This window comes from Panicum virgatum, chromosome 3K (assembly GCF_016808335.1).
Source record: "Panicum virgatum strain AP13 chromosome 3K, P.virgatum_v5, whole genome shotgun sequence".
Lineage (NCBI taxonomy): Eukaryota > Viridiplantae > Streptophyta > Magnoliopsida > Poales > Poaceae > Panicum > Panicum virgatum.
Genome location: NC_053138.1, coordinates 13385760 through 13398075, shown reverse-complemented (window position 1 = coordinate 13398075; position 12316 = coordinate 13385760). Strand labels below are relative to the sequence as shown.

Genomic DNA, 12316 nt, shown 5'->3' with positions numbered 1-12316 from the left:
AAAAATTAACAAAATGTGCATAAAATGTAGTTCATAAGTTGTTTTAAAAAAGTACGAAGTAGAAATGTTGTAGCATAAAAAGTTAAACGAAAAAAGAAAAAAGAAACATGCCAACAGCCTGCTAAGAATCACCCGGGAGGATCCTCTGCAGTACTGCCCTCTGCAGTTGAGTCACTGACGCGTGGGCTCGGCCCCACACGTCTCTGAGGGGGCAGTACTGCAGAGGAGTTGCTTCCGAATCCACCGGAACCGGAACCCAAGCTCTGGCTAACGGGGTCACTGGCTCACTGCACGACCTTGCAGAACTGCTTGCGCCGGCCGCTGCCGCTTCTGTTTGGTTCATGCAGACAAAGGGCGCGTTTAGTTCCCAAAAATTTTCACTTCCCCTTTAAATACATATATGAAGCACTAAATGTAATTAAATAACAAAACTAATTACACAGTTTGGATGTACATGACGAGACGAATCTTTTAAGCCTAATTAGTACATGATTAGCCATAAGTGCTACAGTAACCCACATGTGCTAATGACGCGGTCAAAGGCCTCAAAAGATTCGTCTCGTGGTTTCCAAGTGAGTTCTGAAATTAGTTTTTTAATTAGTGTCCGAAAAATCTTCCCGACATCCGGTCAAAATACTGATTTGACATCCAAAAATTTTTGGACGGGGAACTAAACGCGCTCAAAGAAAATGCAAAGTAGAAGCATTTAGTGGGTCCCACACGTGACGAGCGGGAAATCGAGCGCATGCCGCTCGGTCGGAAATCGAGCGCGCGGACGCCTGCCGACGCTCGCGCGTAGATTTGGATTTGCGCCTTTTTCCTCCTCCTGCGTTCAATTCATCAATTCCTTCTCCCCTTCCTCGATCAACAGCACGGATCAACAAGGCAACGGGGATGGAAGGGAAGACGACCAAGGCGGGCGGGCGGGAGGAGCAAGCCGAGCAATGGCGGCAACCTCACCCGGTGCCCCTAGGCCCGTGGCGGGCGAGCGCAAGGGACACGCGAGGCGGGGTGGATCCTTACCGCGAGGTGGGAAGAACCGAGGAGGGGCGGCAGGCGCCGGGGAGGCTTATATCGGGGCGGCGCGGCGCGGCTCCGCTGTAACGGCCGGGGGGGACTAAATTTAGCGCGCGCCGGGGCTCGCTGTCCTGGCTCTGGTCTGGTCTGGTTTGGGTTCGCCGCGCCGCGGCCATGGCTGGCTTTTTAACTGCCGGCCAGGGCCAGCCCAGCCAGTGTGCGCGACGCAGCCAATGTGCGGTCGCCGTCCCCCTGCTGCGCCGCGGGTTCAGGCCATGCCGACACGTCCAGCGCCCGCGCACGGCGCGCCATGCAGCCCCGCGACCTTGACGCGTCACGCTGACGTGGAACGGTGGAAGAAGACAACGACCGGACGGGCTGCCCGATAAACCAAACAAATCTTGAAAAATGAAGGTGGGGTTTCATCCGGGCCTCTGGAGCTTTGAGCCCACATAACCAACTGGTATGCAGATTGCGGCGATTAGATTTAGATTTTGGGCCACATATGCGGATGCGCTCAAACTGATTGGGTCTGCAATCTAGCCCAGCGGTCATCGGCTGCACAAGGGCCCTTTTTCACAGAATTTCCAGATTCAGTTGAATACAAACAGAGTACAATATTCTTTCAAAAAACAAAATAAAATAAAAAAATCTGCACAAAAGATTCGAATGGGAGTATTACAATTCTTTTCATTTCAAACTAAAGTTTTTGTGATGAGGAAGCCAAAGCTATATTAACTAGGCTTCGATAAGAAGATTTGCTGCACCGTGATCAGTCGAGGCACCGTCCAACACCAGGCAAAGCATGGATTGGACTGGATGCGACCTAAAAGCTCAGCCATCTTGATCTGAGCCGCCTGAGCGTGCACTTTTTACGCAGACGTTGAGGAAAGGGTGGTTGCCTGGCCAAGCCCGCTGGCCTGAGCGTGACCAAAGCCGCGCCGATGGCTAGCGTTTGCTCCTCCGCGCCGGGCTGCCGGCCGCGGCCAGCCGTTGGGAAGGGCTAGCTCCTCTGGGCTGTGGGCCACAGTCTGTGGCTAAACTGCATTTATTATTCCCGGGAGACCTCTCCGGTCTCCACGTACGCGTACGGGCACGCCCCCCCCCCCCCCCCCCCCCCCCCCCCCCCCGCCACCACCCAGCCCGCCTGTCCGCCGCGGCGCGCCGCGCCCGTCTGCCATGCCACCTCACTAGTCTCCATTTTCGCTTCCTCCTCTTCTGCTGCTGCTCTTCTTCTCTGCTCTGTTCCACCCCCCGGCGCGATGCTGAGAAGCGCCATGGCATCCGCTTCCAGCCCAATCTGCTCTCTCCTCTTCGTCCTCGTCCTGCTACTGCCTCCTTGTACCGCCGCTCTCTCGAAGCCGCCCGCGCGGTACCAGTACCACACGCTTCACGCTACCCCGCTCTCCGCCAAGCCCGCCGCCGGCGCTGGGGTCGACGCCGGATCCATCTTCGGCGCCAACTTGGCCGCTTTCTTCGACGACACCGGCAACGCCTCTACCGTGCGATTGCTGCTCGCCCACCGCGAGGCGTTCGCGGCGCCCGACGCCACCGCGCCCCAGCTGCTCGCGCACCGCCTGGCGCGCGACGCCGCGCGTGCCGAGGCGATTTCCGCCGCGGCGGCCGGGGCCGCGGCGAACGGGACGCGCGCGCCGCAGCGTCGAGGCGGCGGCGGCTTCGCGGCGCCCGTGGTGTCCGGCCTGTCGCAGGGCAGCGGCGAGTACTTCGCGCAGGTCGGCGTGGGCACGCCGCCCGCGCCGGCGCTCCTGGTGCTCGACACCGGCAGCGACGTCGTCTGGCTGCAGTGCGCGCCCTGCCGCCACTGCTACGCGCAGTCGGGCAGGGTCTTCGACCCGCGGCGCTCCCGCTCCTATGCCGCCGTCCCCTGCGCCACGCCGCTCTGCCGCCGCCTCGACACCGGCGGCTGCGACAAGCGCCGCGGGTCGTGCCTCTACCAGGTCGCCTACGGCGACGGGTCAATCACCACGGGGGACCTGGCCACCGAGACGCTCTCCTTCGCCCTCGGCCCTCGGGTGCCGCGCGTGGCCGTCGGGTGCGGGCACGACAACGAGGGCCTCTTCGTCGCCGCGGCGGGGCTCCTGGGCCTCGGGCGCGGCAGGCTGTCGCTGCCCACCCAGGTCGCCCGCCGCTACGGCCGCATCTTCTCCTACTGCCTCGTGGACCGCACCTCGTCGGTGAAGCCGTCGTCCACCCGCTCCTCCACCTTGACCTTCGGGCCCGCCGCCCTGGCCGGCGCCGCCCGCGCGGCCTTCACCCCGATGGTGAGGAACCCCAGGATGCCGACCTTCTACTACGTGCGCGTGGTCGGGTTCAGCGTCGGCGGCGCGCGCGTCCGCGGCGTGTCGGAGCGGGACCTCTGGCTGGACCCGGCCTCGGGCCGCGGCGGCGTGATCCTGGACTCGGGCACGTCGGTGACCCGGCTCGCCCGGCCCGTGTACGCGGCGGTGCGCGGGGCGTTCCGGGCCGCGGCGGGCGGGCTCCGGCCGAGCCCCGGCGGGTTCTCGCTGTTCGACACGTGCTTCGACCTGCGCGGGCGGCGGGTGGTGAAGGTACCGACGCTGTCGCTGCACCTGGCGGGCGGCGCGGAGGTGGCGCTGCCGCCGGAGAACTACCTGATCCCCGTGGACACCCGGGGCACGTTCTGCCTCGCGCTGGCCGGCACGGACGGCGGGGTGTCCATCGTCGGCAACATACAGCAGCAGGGGTTCCGCGTGGTGTTCGACGGCGACAAGCAGCGCGTCGGCCTGGTGCCCAGGAGCTGCTAAGCCAGTTTCTTTAAACTGCTAGTATAAGCGTTTCCGTTTTTTTTCATCAAGTCAAGGACTATAAAAGAGTGCCGAGATAGCGCGGCTGGCCGCGCAAAAAAGAGTGGCCAAACGAAAGCATCTTCTGTCTGTGTTGTTCTAGTTCCAATATGAGTTAATCTTAAAAAAAATTCTAATATGAGTTATCTGCGATATTTTTCCCAAGCCAACGGCCAACCCAATCGTGTGAGGTGCTCGATCACGTTGTTGTGCAACCGTGTGCATGCTGTTTTGCATTGCATGCTGCGGCGTCTCTGCATGAACGCCACGTCGATAGCTTCACTTGCAAACCACTCCACTCCTCGACATTACTAGTACTACCAACGGTCCATGTTGTTCGTCTGGTCTGGTGGAAATGAACGCTGGGAGCGTGGGCCCTGGGATGACAGTTTTCATTTTTCACATTTGCCCTTCCCTGCCGTTGCAGATGGATGGATACTTGAGATTACTGCGGCGTGTTGGCCAGGGTCCCCCTGGTCCTGATGGAGTGCTCGAGTCGCCATCATCATGGCGGACACATGGCTGGCTCTGGCCGCATGCGATTCACGGCTCGATCCGATCATGAATAAATTCATGGCTTCCTTGCTTTTTCTTTCCTTGGACAGAGCCAGAGATCCGGACCGTGTCGGGCGGTCTCGTTTATGTACAGATGTGCATGCAGCCCGCAGCACGTTAGCCTGTCCGAAACACGGCCAATTTGGCCCGGCACAAGCACGACGTCCATACAGCCCGCAGCCCGTTAGCCCGTTTGAAGCACGGCCAATTTGGCCCGGCCTAAGCACAGCCCGGCCCGGTCCAATCCATGCCCGGGCTTGGACTGTCACCCCAGTCTGTGGGCTGGCACGGCCCGGCACGGAGTTAGCGGGCCGGCCCGGTAGCGGCCTGCTAACTCCAACAATAGAGCCCAGCCGGCCAGCCCACAGCCAGCCCGCGCGCCCCCAGTGGCCCAGTCCCCCACCCCCAATCCCTCCCCGACCCCCGCTCTCGAACCCTAGCTCCCATTTTCCCACTCGATCGCTGCCTTCCCACCTTCGCCGCCTGCCCGCCTCCGCACTGCAGCTCCGCTCCCTCGCCGCGCCGTCGAGGCCTCCCCCTTCGGCCTGCGCTCCCTCGCCCCGTCGTGGACGGCTCGACGCCGCCCCCGCCGGCCTCCGCACTGGGCTCTGGCTCACACTCGGTCAACGCGCGCCTCTCTCCCTGCGCCACCCCCCTCTCTGGCCAACGCGCGCCTCCTTCTCCGGTGCGGCGGCGTCGCCCTTCCTCTCCGACCTCCGGCAGCCGGCGCTCCCCTCCTCTCCGACCTCCATCGGCGGTGCGGCTCCCCGTGACGAGCAAGCCGCCGCTCCTAGATCCAGGACGGCCAGGGCGGCACGGGGCTTCTAGATCCAAGACGGCGGCGGCCGTGGGCGCTGCGGCGGCTAACGCTAGCGGCGGGCAGCGTGCGGCCGAGGGGCGGCGGCCAGCGGGCGGGCGGCGACACGGGCACGAGAAAGCTCCTGTGCTTCTCGGGCCAGCACGGCACAAATTCGGCCCGTGGGCCCGTGCCTGGGCCGGCGGCGCAGGCCGTGGGCTGACCCGGCACGGCCCACTAAGGCATCGGGCCCGGATGGACATCTATACGTTTATCCTTTGGCCCCTTGCAGAATTGCATGCAGCGCTTTTATCAAAAAAAAAAAGAATTGCATGCAGCGCTGCACCCTCATAGCAGCAGTAGTGCAGGGATTTTTTTTTTTGTTGTTGAAAGATTAGTAGTGCAGGGATTTCGTGCCTGGAAAACGCGACCATGATCGACGAGTCTCGTGCAGCGGCTCCGTTCCGTTCCGGCCTGGGCGCGGACACGTCGCCTGCTGGTGCTGGACGAGTCGCCGGAGTAGCTTTCATTGCTGGCCCCCCTCGCCCACATGCAGGCGCGAGCGAACGACGCGGACGCCCATGCGACGGATGCAACGGCCAGCCAGGCACGACGACTGGATCCACCATCGGAGGCGCCTTCCCTGCATCTCATGTGCATAAATGCAACGTGCCGGCGCGGCCAACGTGTAGCATTCCCGCAGCTCCAGCGCTCGACTCCGCGCGGGCCAATGTGCTGGGATTATACGATGGACATGGGCCATGTCACATCACATAGGACTAGGAGTACTCACATGGCGACGTCGGTGCATGTGTCCGCCGTCCGGTCTCGATGCCTGACTGCCGCTTGCTGGTCCACGAGCCGGCGCCTTCCTCGTGCCGCCGTGGATTCAGGTCCGGCTTCTCTGATCCGTTCATCCAAAACGAACGGTCAACAATCATGCAAAATCATGAGTATAGTTGATTAGTTGTCCTCTGACTCCGAAGAACTCAGAGAAGCCGGACCGCTCCGGTTACTGAACGAATCAAGGCGAACATTCGGCCCATGTAGACAGACCGTCCGAGCAAGCAAAACCAAGAAGAAGACAGGCGCACGGCCCCAACAACCAACATACGACTACGCAGCCGCTGTCGGACGGCATGGCGGCAGAGTACTAGTACAAGTACTACACTGCTGATCATGATCGCGTCACGTGTGCCCACGATACAAAACACGGCACCTGCGGCTATAGCATTGCCTTACCGTACCTCTTCTTAAGCCTGGTTTAGATGCATAAAATTTTAGATGTAAAGTATTGTAACACTTTCGTTTGTATTTGATAATTATTATTCTATTATAAATTAATTAGGCTCAAAAGATTCGTCTCGCAAATTATAGACAAACTGTTTAATTAGTTATTTTGTTTATCTACATTTAATATTTCATGCATGCCTTCAAAGATTCGATGTGATGGAGAATCTTGTAAAGTTTTGGAATTTTGAGTGCATCTAAACAAGGGGTTAGTTCTTTACATGTAAAATTTTTACATTAGAATCTTGCTAATTTGAAGTAATAAATGAAGTCTATTTACAAAACTTTTTGTATAGATGGGTTGTAAATCGCGAGACGAATCTAATGATAATAATTAATCTATGATTAATCTATAATTAGCAGATGGTTACTGTAGCATCACTGTTGCGAATCATAGATTAAGTAGACTCATTAGATTCGTCTCGCGATTTACAGCTCATCCATGCAAAATTTTTTGTAAATAGACTTCATATAGTACTCTATACATGTGTCCCAATGTGACATTTTTTTTATGTTTACCAGTTTAAGCATTACAATTTCTCATTTGCTGTGGCCTGTGGGCTGTACTGTATCCGCTAGCTAGATGGTGCTGCACATTGGGAGACGTACTGTACAGTACATCTTCTCCTCTCTACTACTCAGAAGTTAAGGCCATGTTTAGTTCCCGCGCAAAAATTTTTTTGTTGGAATCTTACTAATTTGAAGTACTAAATGAAGTCTATTTATAAATTTTTTTGCACAGATGGGTTGTAAATCGCGAGGCGAATCTAATGATGCTAATTAATCCATGATTAATCAATAATTAGCAGATGGTACTGTAGCATCACTGTTGCAAATCATGGATTAAGTAGGCTCATTAGATTCGTCTCGCGATTTACAGCCCATCTATGTAAAAAAAATTGTAAATAGACTTCATTTAGTACTCCATGCATGTGTCGAAACATTCGATGTGACGGTTTTTTTTGTTTTTATGGAGTTTAAGGGTTGGGAACTAAACATGGCCTAATTGACCCGGCCGGTCCCGAATCATTCGGCCTCACATCTTTCCGTTTTCTTGGATCATCGTAGGGTCCAAAAGCAATCAATCCCTTTTGTTGCATTATTCTGTGCTCCCGTGCATGTTGTCTGCACGCCTTGGATCGCCTCTTTCTCACGACACATACGTGTAGATAAATTCGAGATTGTGCTTGTACGGCAAACCGTTCTGGTATGCCACGGCCGGGAAAGCACAGGCAAAGAGAGGACGACATCGATGAAGAGACCACAAAATCATCTGTCAAGTGTCAAACTAAAGAGATATGGCTACATGAAAGAAGAGAGATCATCATTTTGTCAGCTAAACAACATCAATTATTGTCACGCGTTTAAGTTAATGGAATTACTATTACTATTCCACTCAAAGAAAAATTATTGCCACGGAGTCTGGCAGCACAGACATTGGCTTGCTCGTCAAATTGCATGAACGCCACCCTGAATTACTGCCAAAATTTCGACAGCACAACTAAAAACTAAAATCGTCTAGCCAAAAAGTTGGTGGCGGAAAACCTAGGTAGAAACCACATCACGTGAGCTTGACACATGTCAATTAAGCAAGTAATTACTTCTAGGCCCAAGCAATCATGCGTTAGACGATAGGAGTATATTCTTTCATGTAGCCACATCTCTCTCTCTCTATTTTTTCTCACTAGGAGTCGGGAAACAAAGCAATCATGCCGTTAGACACGACGAAAAACCAGGCGACAAGCGATCGTGCACTGTACTAATGCAGGCATCACTGCATCAGACACCCATCATTTCGCCAGCTGACAACCGTGCATGTGAGCAGTCATCATCCAAATAATTAAGCGCTCTTTGGTTTCAAATAAGTCACTCACTTATAAGTCAAAAATACAAAAAGTGACTTATTTTGTTAAACAACTCTAACTTATAAGGCACACAACTTATAAATTTTAAGCAGTTCCACCCCAACTTAAAACTTATAAGTCCCCATTTTTTTTGGGGCCCACACCTTTTCCGCGTGGGGCCCACTCCTAACCCTATCGCCCCCACCCCCACACCCCGCGCCCTGTCTCCGTGCCGAATCCCCCGCCGCCGCCGCCGCACCCACAGCAGCTCCGGCCGCCGCCACCGCCTGGCACCCGCACCTCGCCGCGCGGAGGAAGGGGGTCGAAGGCGGCGGAGGGAGGGAGGAGGTCGAGGTGGAGTGCCGAGGGAGGAAGAGGTCGAGGTTGAGGGAGGGAGGCGGGGCACGACGGCGCCGGGGAGCGCCGAGGGCGAGGAGCCGCGTGGCCACCGGCGCGGCGGCGTTCGGTCTCACCAATGCGGGTGCGGGAACGCGACGCCCATGTCGTGCGCAGCCGCCGCCATCGCAACCCCGTCCTTCACGACCACGAACTGGTGGGGGTGCGGGCCTCCGCCACCCCTGCTCGGGGTGCCGCGCGCCGCCCACACCTGCCCGTTCGCTCCGCCCACGCTACATGCCTCCTACGCTCGCACGGCCACCGGTGCGGCGCGCGCCTCCGGCCGCCGCGACCACTCCTCGGCCCGGGCGCCGCCATGGCCACCAAGGGAGGGAGCAGGGCCCGCGCGCCATGGCCACCGCCGCCAGGCCCGCGCGGAGGAGAGAGGCGACGCCGGCGAGGGGGCGCGGCGAGGAGGCCGGCCATGTGGGCGAGTGGAGCTCGAGGAGGCCATGCGGGAGAGCGCCGGCCGTGCGGGCCTCCGCCTGGGCGCCCGGATCGCGCCGCCGTGCGGCCCTCCGCCCTGCTAGCCCCAGATCTGGCCGCGGCACGCGGTGCGGGCCTCCGCCTTGCTCGCCCCAGATCTGGTTGCGGCGCGCCATGAGGGCTCCGCCAGTGGGGAGGGAGAGAAGGGGAGGGGGCGAGCGGATGGGGCTGGTGGAGGGAGGGGATCCGGGGGAGAGGGAATATAAGTCCTTATAACCAAACAGCCTGGACTTATAAGTCACTAGGTTTAAATCAGCTGACTTACAAGTCAAGTGACTTATGAAAACCAAACATGGCCTAAGCAGTGCGGTAATACCTGAGCACCGCGTTGTTGGTAAAATGTCATCATGTCACGTAGCCTTCTTAATCACGTGTTGGCAGAGAGGACACCTGTGGACCGTCACAAAAAGTAAGGATGGATCTAGACATCCGAATTCTTAGAACAAATTTAATATTTTAAAATAGATATGCTTAAAATTTTATGCTAATTTTTTTTATATTATCAAGCATATTATTACACATAAGAATAAAATTTTGTATAGATTTTTTTATGTATTATTTGCTCCCTACAATTAAAAAGGTGAAAAAAGATTCGAATCCGTATCCGATCCATATTCGAATTTTTATATCTATTATTTGAGAATATATATGATAAATTTGAGGTTTAGTTTTTATGAATCTTTACAAGATCAATGTTAAATATAAGGCTATGAATTTACATAGTAAATTCTATATCTTATTTGTCCATAATCGAAGAAAAATGACAAAAAATCTGACATTCGAATAAACATCCGAATCCATCCTTAACAAAAAGCATAGCCATGGGCGAGTTTCTTCAGCTGGGCGGTGGGTCCCGTGTGTCATCCTCCTCTGTTGCTCGGCGACCGCAACCAAACGGGCGCAAGGCCGGCGCTGATCCGGAATTCCGGAAGCAGCGTGATGGATGATGGGCCGCGCCGGTCAGCGTCTGACTACGACCGGTAGCCCGAGTGCCTGACCCACTTCAGGTCTTCAGCCCGGGAGGAAGCAGCTAACCGTTGTGCCGCATGGGCCTTTCTGTCATTTATCTGCCCATGGGCCCGCCTACCTAGACAGAGTAGCAGCTCGCCGCTCGCGGGCGGCCCCCCGCGCGCGGGGGTGAAATGGTAAAAAAAGAAAAGTGCTGGCGCGCGTGAGCCGCACTGCAATCTGCGAGAGAGCAAGCGAGCCTAGATTTGGACTGTGTGTCCGTTTGGTTTGACCTCATGCTCACGTCCAGGGTATGGGTCCAGGTCAGGTCGGGTCGGGTCGGCTCCCTCTTCTGCTGCGCGCACACTGCGGAACAACACGAGGCCCTCAGCGCCTCGATGGCCTGTGGGGCCACGGTTGCTGTCCCAACTCCCAAGCTATATGCCCCCTCCGCCAGTCCTCGTGGCCTGTGTTAGAAGCTGTGTGCATGAGCTGGGGTGCCCAAGCCTTTCCCTCGCGTGTCCCATGCTTTCTCAAGCTCTCAGCTATCCGCATTCGTCGTACTCAAAGGACTGATTGGTTTGTTACTTCTGGCAGCCGGGCTCACGCCAGCCATGCGGGCCGCTGGCCAGACTCGTGAGCTGCACAGTGCCTTTGTTTGGTTCACGTTTCCACACATCCAGACAAATAAGAGAAGGTGATTGGTTGCCTGGGTGCATGAGTTGGCCTTGCATCAGTGCTCTCTGCTCGTAGCTCCTGCGCGCGCACAACTCGCATGCGCCCAGCCACGCTCCCGAGAAATGCTTGATTTGAGCTTCTCTCGCGAGCCTGGCTGGGAGGCCTCCGCTGCATCTCTGGGGCCAGGCTCAACCTCTTAACCAGATATCCAAACATAGGAACTCTGCATCCCGGGAGCCTGGTTCCCTCATATGCATTTGTAGGGAACCAATCAGGCCCTAAATTCGCTCTCTAAATAGAATATTCCATCCTGTTCATCGAGATTCTCTACTCTACATCCAGTTTCTCCGCACTCATTCATTCTCTATATTTCTACTCTATACCAACTACCAGGACGCACGTGTCATAATTATTTTTCTTACCCCCGCCCTCCCTCCCCACTCTCTCTATCTCCCCCTGCGGCCTCTCTCTCCCTCCCTCCGCCACCGCGCCCCTCCTCCCCCGGCCACCTCCTTCGCGCGGGATCGAGCTCCCCCACGCGAAGGCCCTGCTCCCCCACGCGAAGGCCCACGCTGGGGCGGAGGTGGCCGGCGGGCGGAACGGAGCGGCCCGGCGCACGCGAGCTGCGGCCACGGCGGGAGCGTGGAGGTGCCGCGGCGGCTCGGCGGGGTGGTGGCTCAAGCTCCGCCAGCCCCTCTCCGCCCGCCTGCTCTAACTCCTCGGCGGCGGGCGCATCCACCCTCCTCCTCCCTCCGCTAGCCGGTGGTGGACTCAGTCTCCTTCCTACTATCCCTCCCTCCTGTCCCTCCCTCGCGGCGGAGCAGAGGCTGCGAGGCCCGCGCGGGTCGTTGGGATGGCGCGCAGGCCTCACGCCACGTCGCCGCGTACCGCACGCTCGCTACCGCGCTGCATTTGGAGTGCCTCCGCTCCGTGCGCAAAAATAGCGCGGCATTTGGAGTTGCCGCTGAAGCAGAAAAATATGTATTCCCACGCGGTATATTGTTTACCGGCCCTTTTACCGTGACCGTTGCGGACAGCCTCATTGTTCCGGCAAAAAGGAGCTTTAGCTCCGCGCACCCAGACCTTCCAACCTTAGGCCTTCCGCAGTGTGAGCATGCTTCAAATAGAGAGAAAAGATCCAAGCATCACTTGAGTGACGCCGGTACTAAAAAAGATGAGAGCGGTGCATGTACAGGCATCGATGCCCATGAAGTAAAGAAATGAAAAAAAAATCATGCTTCTTTCTTGCATGTACTCATCTTCATTCTTTACCATTTTTTAATATTTTTTTGTTTATTTGATAGGCTCCACAAGTGATGCCCCGTAAACTTTAGAGTATCTACACACTGCAGTACAGTAATTCGATGCTTGTTTTCTTCTCGTGGGTGGGTCTTTAGCCTCCCTTGAGTACTTGGTGGACACACAGTGATACTGTAAATTTGTAATTGTAAAAAACAGTTCAAGCCATATCGTCCAACATA

The 12316-nt window shown here is 56.6% G+C and overlaps 1 protein-coding gene across 1 annotated transcript; it reads left to right on the top strand.

The window, feature by feature from the left end:
• The first annotated feature begins 2152 nt into the window (after positions 1-2152).
• On the top strand, positions 2153-4007 carry LOC120700471 (aspartyl protease family protein 2-like). Its single transcript, XM_039984730.1, has one exon. It carries the CDS (start codon positions 2280-2282, stop codon positions 3801-3803), a length of 1524 nt encoding a protein of 507 aa, XP_039840664.1. The 5' UTR covers positions 2153-2279; the 3' UTR covers positions 3804-4007.
• Positions 4008-12316: the final 8309 nt, after the last annotated feature.

Excerpts from the sequence above, each read along its gene's own strand:
- LOC120700471 (XM_039984730.1), top strand. The coding sequence starts at position 2,280 with ATGCTGAGAAGCGCCATGGCATCCGCTTCCAGCCCAATCTGCTCTCTC.